The sequence below is a fragment of the Euprymna scolopes genome, chromosome 4, assembly GCF_053919585.1.
Source record: "Euprymna scolopes isolate OS-2025 chromosome 4, ASM5391958v1, whole genome shotgun sequence".
Classification (NCBI taxonomy): domain Eukaryota; kingdom Metazoa; phylum Mollusca; class Cephalopoda; order Sepiida; family Sepiolidae; genus Euprymna; species Euprymna scolopes.
This window is the reverse complement of record NC_136485.1, coordinates 180627242-180642785: the sequence shown is the minus strand read 5'-3', so window position 1 is coordinate 180642785 and position 15544 is coordinate 180627242. Positions and strand designations below refer to the sequence as shown.

The window sequence follows — 15544 nt, the reverse complement described above, 5'->3', positions numbered from 1 at the left end:
TTCTGAATCCTGTTTGTAGGTTGATTATTAGATTGTTGGTTTCAAGGTACCATGTTAATCTTTTATTGATCATACGCTCTAGTATTTTGCTAATACAGCTGGTTAAAGCAATTGGTCGGAAGTTTGTTTGGTTTGTCATGGTATTTGGTTGGTTTGGGTAATCTGTTGTGTTTTGGAGTTTTGGAATAGGGATAATAGTGGCCTGTTTCCAAAGTGTAGGAATGTTGCTAGTTATCCATAGATTATTGTATATAAGTAGGTATGTAAGAGAAATTTTTGACAATTGTTTTATAAATTCATAGGGAATTTCATCTGGGCCAGCAGCTGTGTTATGGGTTTTGGCTAGTGAGTCTTGGAGTTCTGTAATCGAAAAGGGCATATTTTCTGATTGAAAGTTGATATTTTTCTTTTCTTTTTCTTGTCTAATATTTTGGAAAGTTCTTTCTAAATTTGGGGGGGGGGGATGAAATTTGTGAGAAGGTATCTGCTATATGGTTTGTAATGTCCTTTTCATTTGTGAGTTTTACATTGTTTATGGTGAGGTGTTTTATTGGATTACTGTCATATTTTGCTGATATATTTCTGATCATGTCCCATATTGTTTTAGTTTTAGTGTTTGAATTTAATTTTGAAATATAATTTTTCCAACTAGTTTTTTTCGATTCTTTGATAATTTGTCTGGTTTTGGCTCTACAGTTTTTGAAGAAATATTAATTTTCTTTGGTTGGGTGAGAGTTGAATTTTCTTAGAGCTGCACGCCGTGCTCTTATAGCTTCTTTACATTGGTCATTAAACCAAAGTTTGTTAAATTTTGTTGAGGGAGAAGATTTAGGTACGCATTCCTCTGCTATAGATGTTAAGGTTTTAGTGAAATAGAGAAGATGGTCTTCATTACTGGGATTAGATTCGGGGTTTAGTTTTGATGAGCATAATTTTTAAAATTTTTCCCAGTTAGCTTTATGGATATTCCAGCGTGTTTTTTTTTTTTCGGAATCAGGATTTGAGTTTGAGGATAATAGGGAAATGATCACTTCCACAAGTATCCTCATAGACTCTCCAGTTAAAATCTAGGAAGATGGACGGGTCGCATATAGTGAATGGCAGAGGATGTTCCAGTATCTGGGTGTAGATAAGTGTTTGCTCCATTATTGAGGAGGCATAGATGGTTTTCATCTAAGAAATTTTCAATAATTTGGCCTCTTTTGTTTGTTTTTTCATTTCCCCATAGTTCACTGTGGCTGTTGAAATGAGAATGAATGGCTTGGACAGCTGTTGAGCTAGTTTATTTAAGTCTGTTTTATTTAAGCTTTCATTTGGTGGTAGATATAGGGAGCAGATTGTTAGTGGTTTTTTTAGGTTGATGGTAACTGCAACTGCTTGGAGAGGTGTATTCAACTTGGTTTCACTTTGAGTTATATTGTTATTTATTAAGATGGATACTCCACCGGATGCCCTATTTCCTTGTTTATGTTTGTAGTCATATGAGGTATATTGTTTTATGCAGTGTCTTCTGGGATTTTTTGTAGGTTTCTTGGAAAGATATAACTGCTTGTTACATGTAAAACCGAAAGCAAAAAAAAGTCACCTATGTAAACGAGAACCTCCCAAATCAAAATCTTGAATAATTATCTAAACTCAAATGTAAATTGATATTAAGCCGGCTTTACAAATTGATAAAAGTTAATTATTGGATTTTAATTATAAGGTGAAGCTCAAATGATTCAAACTCGAGATATATAATGCCAAAAACATCCACCCATTAATATGGGAGGGGAAATTATCCTCAAAAGTGTCCTGAATTGATAATTGAGCACCGGACTTATACTAAGTAGATATTAATAAGTCCCTTGTACCCATCTCCCCCCCTTTTATTAATTTATTTATTTTTTTTTTTTTTTTTAAATGGAGTCGGCAGCTCCAGTAACTCTCGCTTCTCCTTTTTTGTCCCTCAGTCCTCATGCAAATGAGTGATTTTTCTGACAAAGGGTGAAGAAAAGGCTGCTTTAAAGGTCGGTAGTACTTGGTGAATAGTAGTCCGAGATGTCGGAAATTTTTCTGTCTCTGTCTATCCTTGCGGCCATGTCACTAGTAAGGGTGCTGGAGGTAAACGTTTCGTCTGGGATGACGTTATCCGCCTGATAGTCAGGGACCCGAACCTTGGATTAACCACTAAGGAGGCTGTCCTATCAGCAGGTGCAAAGTACTGGGACTGCTGTATTGCCATTTGGTGAATGGACCATGTAGTAGTCTCTGGTGGGGCCTCTCGATGCCATACGAGTGGGTAATTTTTTTTTTTTACACAGTGGTCACCACTTATCAAGGCCCGGAAGCCACTCAGGGATAAGGGCTATTACAAGTACATTACGTTAGTGTGGAGATTTGATGAAATGTTTACTTAAGGGGGCGGTTCATTAAGAATTTGTTAACGTTGGACTTGAAGACATCCAAGTTGTAGTCAGGTGGGAAGCAGGCAGACGGAACAGAGTTCCAAAATTGTTACGGCTTTACCTTTTCATGTGCTTTACCTTTTCATGTGCTACAAAAAAAAAAAAAAAAAAAAATTCCCGTCTTTTACTCTCTTACTTTCCTTCTCTGTACTGCTCTAACCAAGTATGCCGACCTGTTCCACAAATCCCAAAACCTCAACATGAAACATCTCTAGAAAAAAAACTAATAAACTTAGAACCCCATCTTCCAACGTAGACCCCTACTACCATGTCTACTTCTCCAACATCAAGAGTCTACGTTCTAACCTTCCAGAGGTTGAAACCCAATTACAGGAGATGACACCGGACATATTCTTTCTAAGCGAAACTGGAATAGGGCCGACCACTTCCCTAGATGAGTTCATAATTAACGTATATTCTAACATAAAATCTAAATCTGACCCCCAAGATCGCCATGGGCATGGAATATATGCCTACATTAAAGATGGCTTCCCATGTGGCAGGGATATCTCTAGAGAAGATTCTAATTTACCTTATATGTGCTTCCGATGTGATCTTGCTTACACCACTGCATTTATATTTGCCCTCTATCGGCCCCACAACAGCGGAGTTACTATCTTTAAGAGCATATCTGAGAAAATAGACCACATTCTGTCTGCACATCCCTCGGCTAACATTCACATCTGTGGTGACTTCAACGCCCATTACGTGGAATGGCTGACCCATTCAAATAAGACGGACGATGAGGGGAGGTTCTATCATGATTTTGCCATTGCTTATGATCTCACTCAGATTGTTCGTGAGGGCACCCATGTGCCTGATACTACAGGTCAATATGCAAGCCTCCTAGACCTTTTTCTCTCAACTTCCCCTGAGCTATGTTCATGTTCCATTCTTTCTCCTCTGGGATCCTCCGACCACTCCGTCGTATCAGTTAAGATAAGAATGAAATGTAATAAGTCCCCAGACGTACCCCTCCACCATACTGTATACCGATACTCTATGGCTGACTGGGATAGCTTCCGTACATTTATATCTGATCTACCTCTGCATTCCATGTTTAAAAAGTATGTGTCCTTATAGTATCAGACCTGACCGAATGGTTAATTGTAGGCATAGACGGATTCATACCATCCAAAAAATTCCAACAAAAACCTAACAGCCAGCCAGGGTTCTCCCCTAAATATGCTGCTGCTATCGCGCACAGAAATCACTTTTCCATAGCTACCAACATAATAGATGCACTGAGACTAAAGCTGCTTTCAGGAACGCCAGCAACCACTGTAAAAGAGTAATAAAAAATGCAAGAGAGCTATATGCCCAGTCTGTTAAATCCAAAGTAGCTGAGCAGCGGCTTGGTTCCCACCAGTTTTGGCAAATAACAAATAGGATCCTGAACAGAAGTGTGTGTTCTATCCCAACCATTATCAATGGACCAGAGGTAATCTCGTCAGCTTCAGACAAGGCCAAACTATTTGCCAAGAACTTTGCAGCTAATTCTACCCTATGCGACGAAAGCCATCAACTCCCCATATTTCCTCCTATAACACAGAACACGCTAGGTAACATACAAATATCTGTGCACGAGGTCGCCAAGCTAATCAAGAATCTTGATTCCAGTAAAGCTACTGGCCCTGACGGCATCCCAATTATAGTAGCATTACAAGCGTATGCTGTATTTTCGTGGACATCGGCAATATTACATACCTAATGTGCTTCAACAAATCATATCTTTTTTATTTGTTGATCAGTTTTTAAAAGAATATTGATGGAAAGAGAATAAAATAAGCATTCCAATGATGTTAACTTATTTTTCTTTTATGCGTTCAAGTTAAAAATGAAAAATTGGTAAAAAAATGACGACAAAAAGGGAAACACTTTTTTCAATGTTTTCATTTTATACGTTACGTTTGGAGACACATGCGCGGGGTTAAATTTGATTGGATATGGCTGAAATTTTACAGGCTATATAAACAAAGAAGTCCATCTCTACTGGTTTTTGATTTTTATTTTTATGACGATAGGAAGCAAAGTTACGACCAAGCAAAGTTGACGAAGAATATTTCAAAATTGATGAGATAAATCTGCATATATCATCCATTTTCATATAAATAATAGTTTAAGAATTATTTTCATGTATAATATGTAAATATTTGATAATTATTAATTGCGCTGAATTTTATTTCAAATGTTATCTTTTATAGAAATCAAATGGAAAAACGGTCGCTAAGCACGTCATTCACTGAGCTGACTAAAGCATTCTCTTAAAAATAGAAAACCGTTTCTGCTTTCGTCTTACTAAACTAGTCATTTTTTATTCTGAGTTCGTCAATTTAAAAAAATTATTTTCAAGTTTTTCAAATTTGATTTCCAAACAATACTATTTTGTTGTTTTTTACGCTTTTAGTACACGTGCACTAAAAGCGTTAAAAAAACAAAATGTACTAAGTACATGCGTTTAACTACTTATTTGTACTTAAGGTAGAATTGTGTTTTTAGTGGTCAAAAAAAAAAAAACATAACAAATAAAAGGTACTTGTGCACTTATGCTACCATGCTGAAATAATAACTTTATTATTTAGAAACCCATTCTTAACATGGGGAAGGAAGAGTGTTTTTGTTAACTATTCTGTACTTTTACTTAACAATTAAATAAAAAAAGATATCGTGAAACTTAAATTTATTTTTAATTCATTGTCAAGACTATTTTTTCAAATCTGCAAAACAAACCCGTTTTTTTCTTTTAACTGAGGATATCTAAATAATAATAATAATAATACGAATAATTAGGTGGTTTGATAAAGAATTTCATTGTGATGCATTTTGTAAATTTTTACCTTGTTTCCACCTTAACATTTTTCTTTAAAATGACTACTTTTATAGGTTTTCCAGTATACTGAAAACGAATATAACATTTAAATTTTCCGCAAATAAGTAGCTTTCCGGATATTAAGCAATGTCATTTCTTACATTGTTGCTGGTGGCCATCTTGGTATGCGCGTTTGTGCATAGTTTCTCGGGGTTGCGCTTGCGCGTATCAAGATGGCCACCAGCGATAACATAAGAGATGACATTGCTTAATATCCTTATTTATTTGCAGAAATTTAAATGCGATATTCGTTTTCAGCATAACTTAAAACCTATAGAAGTAATTTTAAATGTTAAGGTAGAAACAAGGTAAAAAAATTACTGTTTTATTTTTTTATTTACATAATTGAATTTTCAGTAAAACAACAGAATAGAAATGACAAAAAATACCATCAACTGGTGAATATATAGTTGTTGCTTATCAGGATTCCTGGTATCCTGGCACTATGAAAGTTACATTGAGGATTCATGTAAAGTACAATTTAGGGTTGCATCGCAGAAAATAGGGGTATATTTATCAGATAGAGAGGATTAACAAAATTAACAATTGGAGTGGTCCCAAAATGCATAAATTCTGGTCGACTATGGAAATTTCCATCTTTTACAGAAATCCAAAATCTATATGAAAATTTTTCTTTGATATATTTCTGAGATAATTCATATCTACTCCATTTTCTTTCTTTGAAGGGAGTAGTAAATACCGGCCATGAATGCTCTTTAGGCATTCAATGGCTACACCCAAAATTAAGCTGTTTAGGGCTGGGACTTTGCTGCTTGTCAGGTTTATCGGGGGTATTTACGTCAAGAGGGTATAAGAGTTTGTAGTCTGTTGGAGCATTCACCATTAAAATATTTGTAGAACAGGCAGAGGGATGCAGCATTTTGTCAATGGGACAAAGGCTGAAGCTTAGATAACAGTTCAGGACCTATACGTTGGCGACTCTTTTGAATCCTGTCCAGGAGTGAGAAACTAGTAGCAAATGCACCAGCCCAGATGTGACAATATTCCATGCATGAGTGAATGGTGGCCTTGTAGAGGTACAGGATACTTTCAGGTGTAAGTAACTTTCTAGCATGGTAGAGAGAGCCCACCTTCTTTGTAGCAGCCTTGATAATGCTCTCGATGTATATGTTCCAACTCATGTTCACTGTGAACGTTAAGCCGAGGAGTTTGAATGAAGTACTTTGAGGTAATCTATCTTTAGCCATACCTATTTGTGGTTGAGAAGGTTTCTTGTAATTAAAGGAAATGAGCTTAGTCTTGACAGCATTGAACGTTATCATCCATTTTTGACTCCATTCCACTACAGAGTAGAGGTCCTCCTCTAAGGTTTCTGCCACTGCCTTAGATATGTGTTCATTCGTTTTCTCCTTGTGCCTGTTATAGAGTGTGGTGTCGTCAGCAAATATACCCATCTCAGAGACTATTTTATCAGGGAGGTCATTCATGAATATCAGAAATAATAAAGATCCAAGCATTGACACCTGAGGTACACCCGCATTTATATCATATTGTTTAGTCATACGACCATCGACAACCTGAATTCTACTCTTACTCAAGAAGGATTTAATTATGTTAAGTATTCACCCAGTAATAATATAGGATCTGATTTTCATTAGAAGACTATCGTGTCAAATCCTGTCAACAGCCTAGGTATATCTAGGGCTACTGCCCTCCCTTTCCCTGCCTCATCCAATGCATGGTATATAAGTTCAGAGATTATAGTTAGAATATCTGCAATAGAACAGGCTTGCCTAAATGCATATTGAACATCAGACAGAAGTTTAGCAACTGTAAGGTGGTGGACTACAACTTGATTAATTGTATTGGAAGGAATGGAAATTAATTGGAAATACATGGGGCCCCACAATACTGCAACTGTTCAAAATCTACAGCGAGAGTGTGTCATTGGTTTGTAACACACTGTGACCAATTGGAAAAAATTACTTCCTTAAGAATCCCTGGCAGATAATAGAAAATCTATAAAAAAATAAATACATAAATAGACTACTCTTAACCTAAAGACAAAAAAAATTTTCATAAAACAATTTTTTTCATAACCAATCACCTACTCACCCACAAAAAATTGGAACAGTAAAATTTCTTACAAAAAAAAAAAAAAAAAAAAGTTTTCATTTATTGATACTTATTATTTTACAAAAAAAATAAATATTTATTCATGAAATTTACCGTCGGTTGATTTAAAAAAAAAAAAAAATTTTCATTGTATTTCGATTTTATTCATTGAAATTACTTTCTGATAAATGTTTCCTATTATGTTTTCATTTTTTTTTTTAGCGTTTTAAAATCTGATCAGTGCTTGGCATATTTTGACGGTTTAAATAAGCTGCACTGAAAAACAGGTCATTCTCTACCTTAGTACCCACCATTTTAAATGAATGAGTTTAGCATCTACAGAATTTTAATACATGTAAAAGGGTAAAGAATACCTCGTCAGGTTCTAGTTATACATTCAGGATGCCTATTCCCTACAATTTGCTACAACATACTTTGGCGGATGTAGAATTTCTGACTTTGCAACCATTAAAATGAAGTCTAGAAACCATCTTGATATTAGCAAAGATATTCGCCTTGCTGTGTCCAAGATAGAGTCAGATATCATTTTCAGCAAAAATTTCACTTTGATTTATAACTTTAGAGTAACTAAATAAATAACATAAAACAAAATCTGCATTTCTTTTCTTGTTGAAGTGCAGGGGGTCACAGATCATTAAAGGTTGAGAAACACTGCTCTAGACATAGATAGAAAGGAAAATTGTTGGGAGTGGTTGTAGCTAGTTGAGCTTTGCCATGAATGCCTTACAATGGGGAGTGGGAGGAGCGAGAGATAATAAAATTAAAATAAACTTACTTCTTCTTTCGTAAACTGAAAAGGTGTTTCCATTGAAGTCGGAGGTAATAATTCAACAGTTTCTTTTTCTCCTTGTGTTGGTAATTTACCATCTTGCAATGGTTGGATATTTTCAAGATCGTCACTCTCTTTGCACTGATCGACCTGCGTCAGGCTTTTCTCATCTACAAATTCTGTTTGAGAGACGACCATTTCTTCTGCAACTGGAATCGCTACTTTACCGTCGCCACCTTCTCCTTTCCCAACTTCTTCCTCTTCTGCCTCTTCATCCCTGACCATCATCAAATCTGTAGTGAACTGTTCGTCCAAGTCAGCTAAAATCTCTTCCTCCTCCCCTTCCTCCTCTTCCTCTTCCCCATCCGCAGAGACTAAATAAAGTGAACTCTCTTCATCAACATTGTTGGAGGCATTTACTTTTTGAGTAGAGGCCTGTGCTGCTGGGGGCCCATTGCAAATTTTTAGATGATGACTAAAGCCCTGCCGCCGTCGACGTGTGGCTCCACATATCGGGCAATGAAAGTGATAACGGACCTTGTGACAGCCAGTCTTCAATTCACACCAACTGTTGCATAATAAGACAAAATAATCTGCAGAAAAAAAAAGCAAATAACAAAAAGATTTCAGTTATTTAATACTAAATTAAATAATGGTTCTTGTTCTGAATTCCGCCTATATTAAAAAACAAAACTAAAGAAAAATCTGTATGTACCTGTGACAAAAAACATATATTCCAAAATCCACACAAATTAATCAAGTAGCTTTATTTTTATAAATAAAATCATTTTTAAGCAGTTAATGGGAATTTGTAGATATTACAAGATAAATTTAGTAAGTATGAATTATTGTTTAGTTATCTCTGTTGTATTAAGATTTTTTGCAAAATGGCAGTCAAGACACTCACTCCTCGAGTGCTCATAAAATTTTAATTTTTTTTTTATTTAAAAATAAAACAACTTTATCAATTTATATGATTTTTGGAATATGATATTTTCATGTCATCAGGGTACATACATTATAGATTTTTTTTTATTAATATAGGGAAAATTCTGGAAAAGAAACAAAATGTCTTCTCACTCAGAAGAATAGAAATGCATAAATGAAGTTTACCAATTTTATTCATAGTTTATAACTAGCATTTCAGCCCGGCTTTGCCGGGGTGTTTGGAGGTGTGTGTTGAGCAAAAAAAAAAAAAAAAAAAGTGGTAGTAGGAAGGCAGGCTTGAACCCGTACTGCAAAGGAGGAAAATAATAGGAAAAAAAACCTGACGTCTTTGCTGTTACGGTCATCACCAAACCAGAAGTGATGTAGGTTTAAATTAAGGCTAGACAATCGAAAAGAGGGGATGACTTTCAAAAATATCGGTGAAAAAAAGCAATCCCTCCCTGTAGAAAAGTGCCCAGCTGCGGATGAAGAAATTAATATTTTTAACCAATTTTTTGGTATTTGTCATCTGAAGGGTCAAGCTTCAAAACGATACTGATCATGTGAAAATTTGTCACCTCTGTCGAAAGTTTTAGGCAGACATGCAAACATACATACATTTATATATTGGTAGCTCAAATTTTCAACCCAAACTGATTAAAAAGCTTGCCTTATCTCTGAATACCCTTTATGTAAAATTTCAAATGTTTAGACCAGAAATTGTCCGAGTAATTTGGTAGAGACCGCAGAAGTCAAAGTTGTTTTTAACTTTGACCCCTATTATGACTCCTTAACATTTATTGTTTTAAGTTATTAAGTTAGATCCATGTCTAATCGTTGAATTCTGACCCCTTAACAGCCAAATTTCTGTCCAAAAACAGATTACAAAGATTTTCCCAAATCTCACTACCCTGTATATCAAATTTAGACTGAAAATTGACAGAGTTATTGTGTAGGGAAATGTACACAGACAGACACACACACACTTTCATATATATAGAGCACAAACAATAAGAAAATGCCAAAATATTTATCAGAAAAAAAAAATATTAAATTTTACCTAGCAGTAATGTGATTAAGATGTTCAGTATAGATATACATTTTCCAATTGCATAAGATTATTTAGGGATAATTGGCACTTGGGTCAACTGCAAATCCCATATATAAGCATGGATTTGACTTTAGGGTCAACTGTTCCTCCTATATATAGAAATGGATAGATAAGTTGCTTACCTTTCATTTTTCTTCTTACGATTAAAATAATTGTCAGTTAATTTTTTTTTTAATAAATAAAACAAACATTTTAATTTATTTATTGTAATAATTCAAATTTAGGTTAAGAGATTTATGCAAAAGGTATAGTACCTTTCCAAGATGGCCTCCCATATAATCTTCAACAGATTCTCATTCACCAAGGACTATGTGATGCTGTCTGTAGTTAGCCTCTCTTTGATAAATGCTCATTTGTGAGTGCTGAAGAGTCACATCTTTCACGAAGTAACTCTGTTAATGTGCATATTCATAGGCATTATATGATGGGTATAGAGAGGTCAAAACGCCATAAAAAATCTCTATCCTTTATGGATAATTGCTATTTCTGAGATCATCAACAAACGGATGTTTTGACAGAGAAGATGTGGCAGCATTGAGGAACATCCCCCTGCATGATAACCGGAAGCTCTATTGTTTCAGTTAATGGAGAACTGTAATACAACCTTAATAATGATGTACATAGATTTCATCAACCATCGAAAGATTCAAATAACAATTCTAGGAAAAATGAGTCAGGAGAATACATGTCAAGACAAATAACACCCTACCTGAGAACCCATCCTTCAAACTCACTTGCTTAACATTCACAGGTAACATGAATTGGAATAAATATATTGAGGACTTTGCCAAGACTGCTGCAAAGAAGATGGGATCTGTCTACCATGCTAGAAAATTACTCACGCTAGAGAGTAGCCTACATTTTTACAAAGCCACAATTCACCTATGCATGGAGTATTGTTACCACATCTGGGCTATCACTAGTCTTTCCCTTTTAGATAGGATGTTGAATAGTGGGAGTTCATACTGAAGAGAGACGGGGACATATATAACTATGATGAGAGGGAGAGGAGAGGGGGTGATAGAGTGATAGATGCAGTTCTTATATTTCTTATAACACATATGGAGAGGAGGAGAGATACATATTCTTGGAAGGGTTACGCAATGTTCATAATAAGATGATTAACACATTACCTTTCGGGTGTTGAAAGAGGATACATGACAACAGTTTTTCAAAAACACAAAGATGATTCCATATTCATTGGACTGGTCAAATTCTGATGACGTCAAGAATTCAAATTTGGGATTTACGTAGTTTAATGTTCTTTCCTTCGCTTCCAAAAGACTGACTCCAACTCTCTGATTAGCAGACTGACTCCATCTCTTCTGCCTCAACTGCCCTGATCTGACTAACTCTAGCTCCTATATTGAGAATCTCCATTTTGCTATGACATCAGAAATGTGTTTCTCAACGTGACCAATTCACGTGGCTAAACACATGTTTTTCCAAACACACTTTTGACAACAAAGAATTCTCAACTAACCTATTTTTTAACCTAACCTATTTTTTTTAACAATGTATTTTTAATTTGTATTGTTCATTCTTTTCAGCTGACATTTTTAATATTCAGTTTTGTAAAAGAATGAACAATCAGTTCTTTTTACAATATAAACAATATCTAACTATTTATAATAGAATTTAACAATAGGCCTTTTTAACATTCCGACTTCTAACATTCTATTTCTGAACCTTGCTTACAAGGTTTGAGTCTCGGCTTATCCTAATCTCATTTTCACTTATCTCCTTATTTACATGGAAAGGGACAGCCCTTTTTCCTGTAACAAGGATTCAAAAATGTTCACATCTCATAAGTCCCGCACTATCAATCAAGCTCCAACCTCTGTTCCATCACCACAATGTTGCATCTGTCCCTGTTTTACAAGTACATTAATAGAATGTGCTCTGATAAACTCATAGCACTTGTACCCCCTCAACGTCCATACTCCAGACTAATTCAACAAACAGCAAAATCTCACCCTTTCATTGTTGAGGTCCCCAGATGCCAGAAAACCTATTTTAATAGTTTCTTCCCTCTGACTGCTAGACTGTGGAATTCTCTCAGTTTCCAACTTCCCTGAAGTTTAAATGTAATGTGAACAGACATCTCACTGCTCAACTTTCCACAGTCCCTGTTAGATATGACCCCAAATAACAGCCTTTTATATCCAAGTTGTAATATGCCTTATTTGGGGTGAAAAGAAGAAAAAAAAATCCAAGAAAAATTCTTAATCTGGTTGACTGAACAATTTTAATCATTTCTAAAAAAAAAAAAAAAAAAAAAAAAAAAAAAAAAAGTAATCAATCTCATTCTTTTTACCATAAAATTATCTGCTAACTATCCTTGAAATAAATGAGATGAATGTCAACTTTAAAGCCACAATAGAATCCTATTAATGATTTATTTGAGATCATTTTACTGCTCCAGTAGATATCTCACTGCTGATGCAATCCTCTACCTATATAAGAGCCAAGTACATCTGGGCAGGAGCTGCTAAAAGCACCTTATTTTGCCTTGACAGAGTTCAAAATAGACTTCGTAGCATACTGAGGGACGCCCTTTACTCTTCCTACAGAAGAGACATTGCGAACCTGTCTCCGCTTTATCGTTATTTTCATGGCAAGCGCACATCTGAGCTTCCATCTATGCCCCCCCCTTACCAAACTTTCACGAAAAACACGCATCTAGCTGAAACCACTATCAAATAATTTTCCCCACTTTTTATGTGCCTAAACCTAAACAGATTCCATGAACAAAGTTTCTTTCTTAGAACTCTACGCCTGTGGAATTCTCTTCTGTTTCCCTGCTTTCCAACTGACTACAATATGGTCGTCTTCAAGTCCAACATAAACAAGTTCTTAATGAGCCATCCTCTTAAGTAATCCAATTTACCAAATTTTTAATATTAACGATTACTACGATATTGTCTCATTGATTACCATACACTCATTAACCCTTATCCTCAAGTGGCGTCCATGCCTTGATAAGTAAATAAAAATAAAACAATTGACTTTGAAATGTGTAAAATCTAAATGTTGATCTATCAGCAACACCAGATAATCATCAATTAGTTTTGCATATCTTCGACAAGCTGACAAACTTGTTTTTCAAAACAGAAAAAGCAGTTTAAAAAGCGACAACTAACGTACAGACAAAGGTAAATACTAACATATTTTCAGTTATTACAATTTTGTCATAATGTGATCTGACAAACTCATAGCATTGATGCATCCTCGAGATAAATATCCCTAACTAAGACACCTTCACTTTAGAGATTCCCCGATGTTGAAAATTCTATTTTAATAGTTTCTTTACTTGAACTGTTAAATTTTGGAATTCCATCTCCCTTTCTTGCTTCATTTTTTTTTTTTTTTATTCTTTTTCTTATCAAACAAGGCATACTGACACTTGGACATGAGCTACTATTATTCTATTATACTAGAAACCTCAACAGTGAAGGGGTAACATTTTGCTACTTGTCAGCTTAGTCAAGAGTATGTACATTGAGAGGACATGTGTTATGAGTTTATCAGAACACATTCCATTAAAGTATTTGTAAAACATGGACAGATGCAACATTGCAGTGATAGGACAGAGATTGGCGTTTGGTCAATAGTGCAGGACCAATTAGATTTTAAACTCTTTTTTGGGCCGTTTAAAAAAGAGAGATTGGCAGTAGATGCACTAGTCTAGGTGTGGCAACAATACTCCATGCATGGATGAATTGCGGCTTTGTAAAGATATAGGATACTATCAGGTGGGAGTAATTTTCTAGCACAGTATAGAGAGCCCATTCCTTTTCAGTAGCCTGGGCAATGTCCTCAATGTATTTGTTCCAATTCATGTTGCTTGTGAACATTAAGCCAAGGAGTTTGAACAATGAGCTCTCTAATAAGGTGGTATTTGTCATGCAGAATTAGAGTAATAATAATAAAAACTAATCAATACTTTGTATAATGGTTAGAACATTAGCTCATGGGCTGGAAGACCGAGGTTCAATCTTCCATTAATTAATATTGATTGGTTGGTTGTTTTTGTTTTACGGCATATCAACCTTTTTCAAGTTATTTAATGCCGAATCCAGTGATTTTGAAGAACAATTTTTTACTAGAGTATATTTGTTTTTTTTTTTAAGTCGGTTTCTTAAATAGAAACCCATAGTTGGGACCCTAACAGGTACTACCAGTCTGGGGCAGAGTGGACCTGGGAGCAATGGCAATTAAAGGGTGGCTCCACACTCCCCAAAGCCTGCAAGCTGGGGCCTTACCATTGGATATAGTTTGAGGTCATATCCAAGACCATTAATTAATATTGAGGACTTAAATATGGTAATTGATGTCCCTAGATAAGCACTCAGCATTGCAACGTTAATGATCATGGATAAGTGCAGTAATCTTTAGAAAACAGTGATGCCATCTCCTGCACTTTGGTGTAGTAGCTAATTAAAAGGGAGTGTTTGGGTCACTCTCAATTATAGTCAACCACTTTACTTACAATACATTAATACAAGTGTATTATAAGAGTTGGAGGGGGGAGTGGGCATTGCATTTGTCCTTACCTTTGTACGGAACTCTTCGCTTCCAATGTGCATAATAGTGAAGCTGGAGATGACCCTGGTAATTTGGTTTGAATCTATCTTTAACGCAGAGTGGGCAATGAAATTTATGCCCACAATCACAGTCAGGCAAGTAGCATTTCTTTATCGGAAGATCATTCAACGTACGCACAATAGAGATATGATACTGTAGAAAATAGAAATAAAAAAAAACATCTCTTAATTAAACATGACTATGATGATGTTAAAAAAAGAAGAAAAAAACAAAAAAAAAAAAAACAGACCATGACTAAAAATTACAAACCAAATTTTTAAACAAAATAGTATTATATATTACTCGCTAGTAATATGATTTGAAATGTAGATATAGACCAGGTTAACTTACTTGGTTCTGATTGACATGGTTTATCACAGATTCAATTGTCATTTCATATAGAGTGATGTATTAAAACATTTTATGCAATCAATTGCGGTTTGAATATATAGTATGCAAGATAAGAACTTTAGCTTTTAGTAACTGGAGGGAGGTAAGATGAGAAGAAATGACAACGGGGTAATTTTTTTTTATTTTTATGTTTCCCTATTGATTAATTGAAATAATTTTTGAAATTGAATAAAATGCAACCAAGTCAGACAATTTGGTTCATGTGCAAAATTATTCCTATATTAAAAAACAAAAATAAAAAATCTGTATGATGTATGTACCAGTGACAAAACAAAAATATCATATTTCAAAAATTATGTAAATCGATCAAGTGGTTTTATTTTTAT

General features: G+C 35.0%; 1 protein-coding gene across 2 annotated transcripts in view; it reads right to left on the bottom strand.

Moving 5' to 3' along the window:
* Positions 1–15544, bottom strand: part of LOC145270512 (uncharacterized) — a 75823-nt gene that overhangs the window by 28434 nt on the left and 31845 nt on the right. For both annotated transcript variants that reach the window (XM_080126169.1, XM_080126178.1), the window contains 2 exons: positions 14777–14960; positions 8189–8775 (listed from right to left, as the gene is read on the bottom strand). In XM_080126169.1, coding sequence (XP_079982295.1) covers positions 8189–8775; positions 14777–14960 — 771 coding nt within the window. The remainder of the gene's footprint in view (positions 1–8188; positions 8776–14776; positions 14961–15544) is intronic.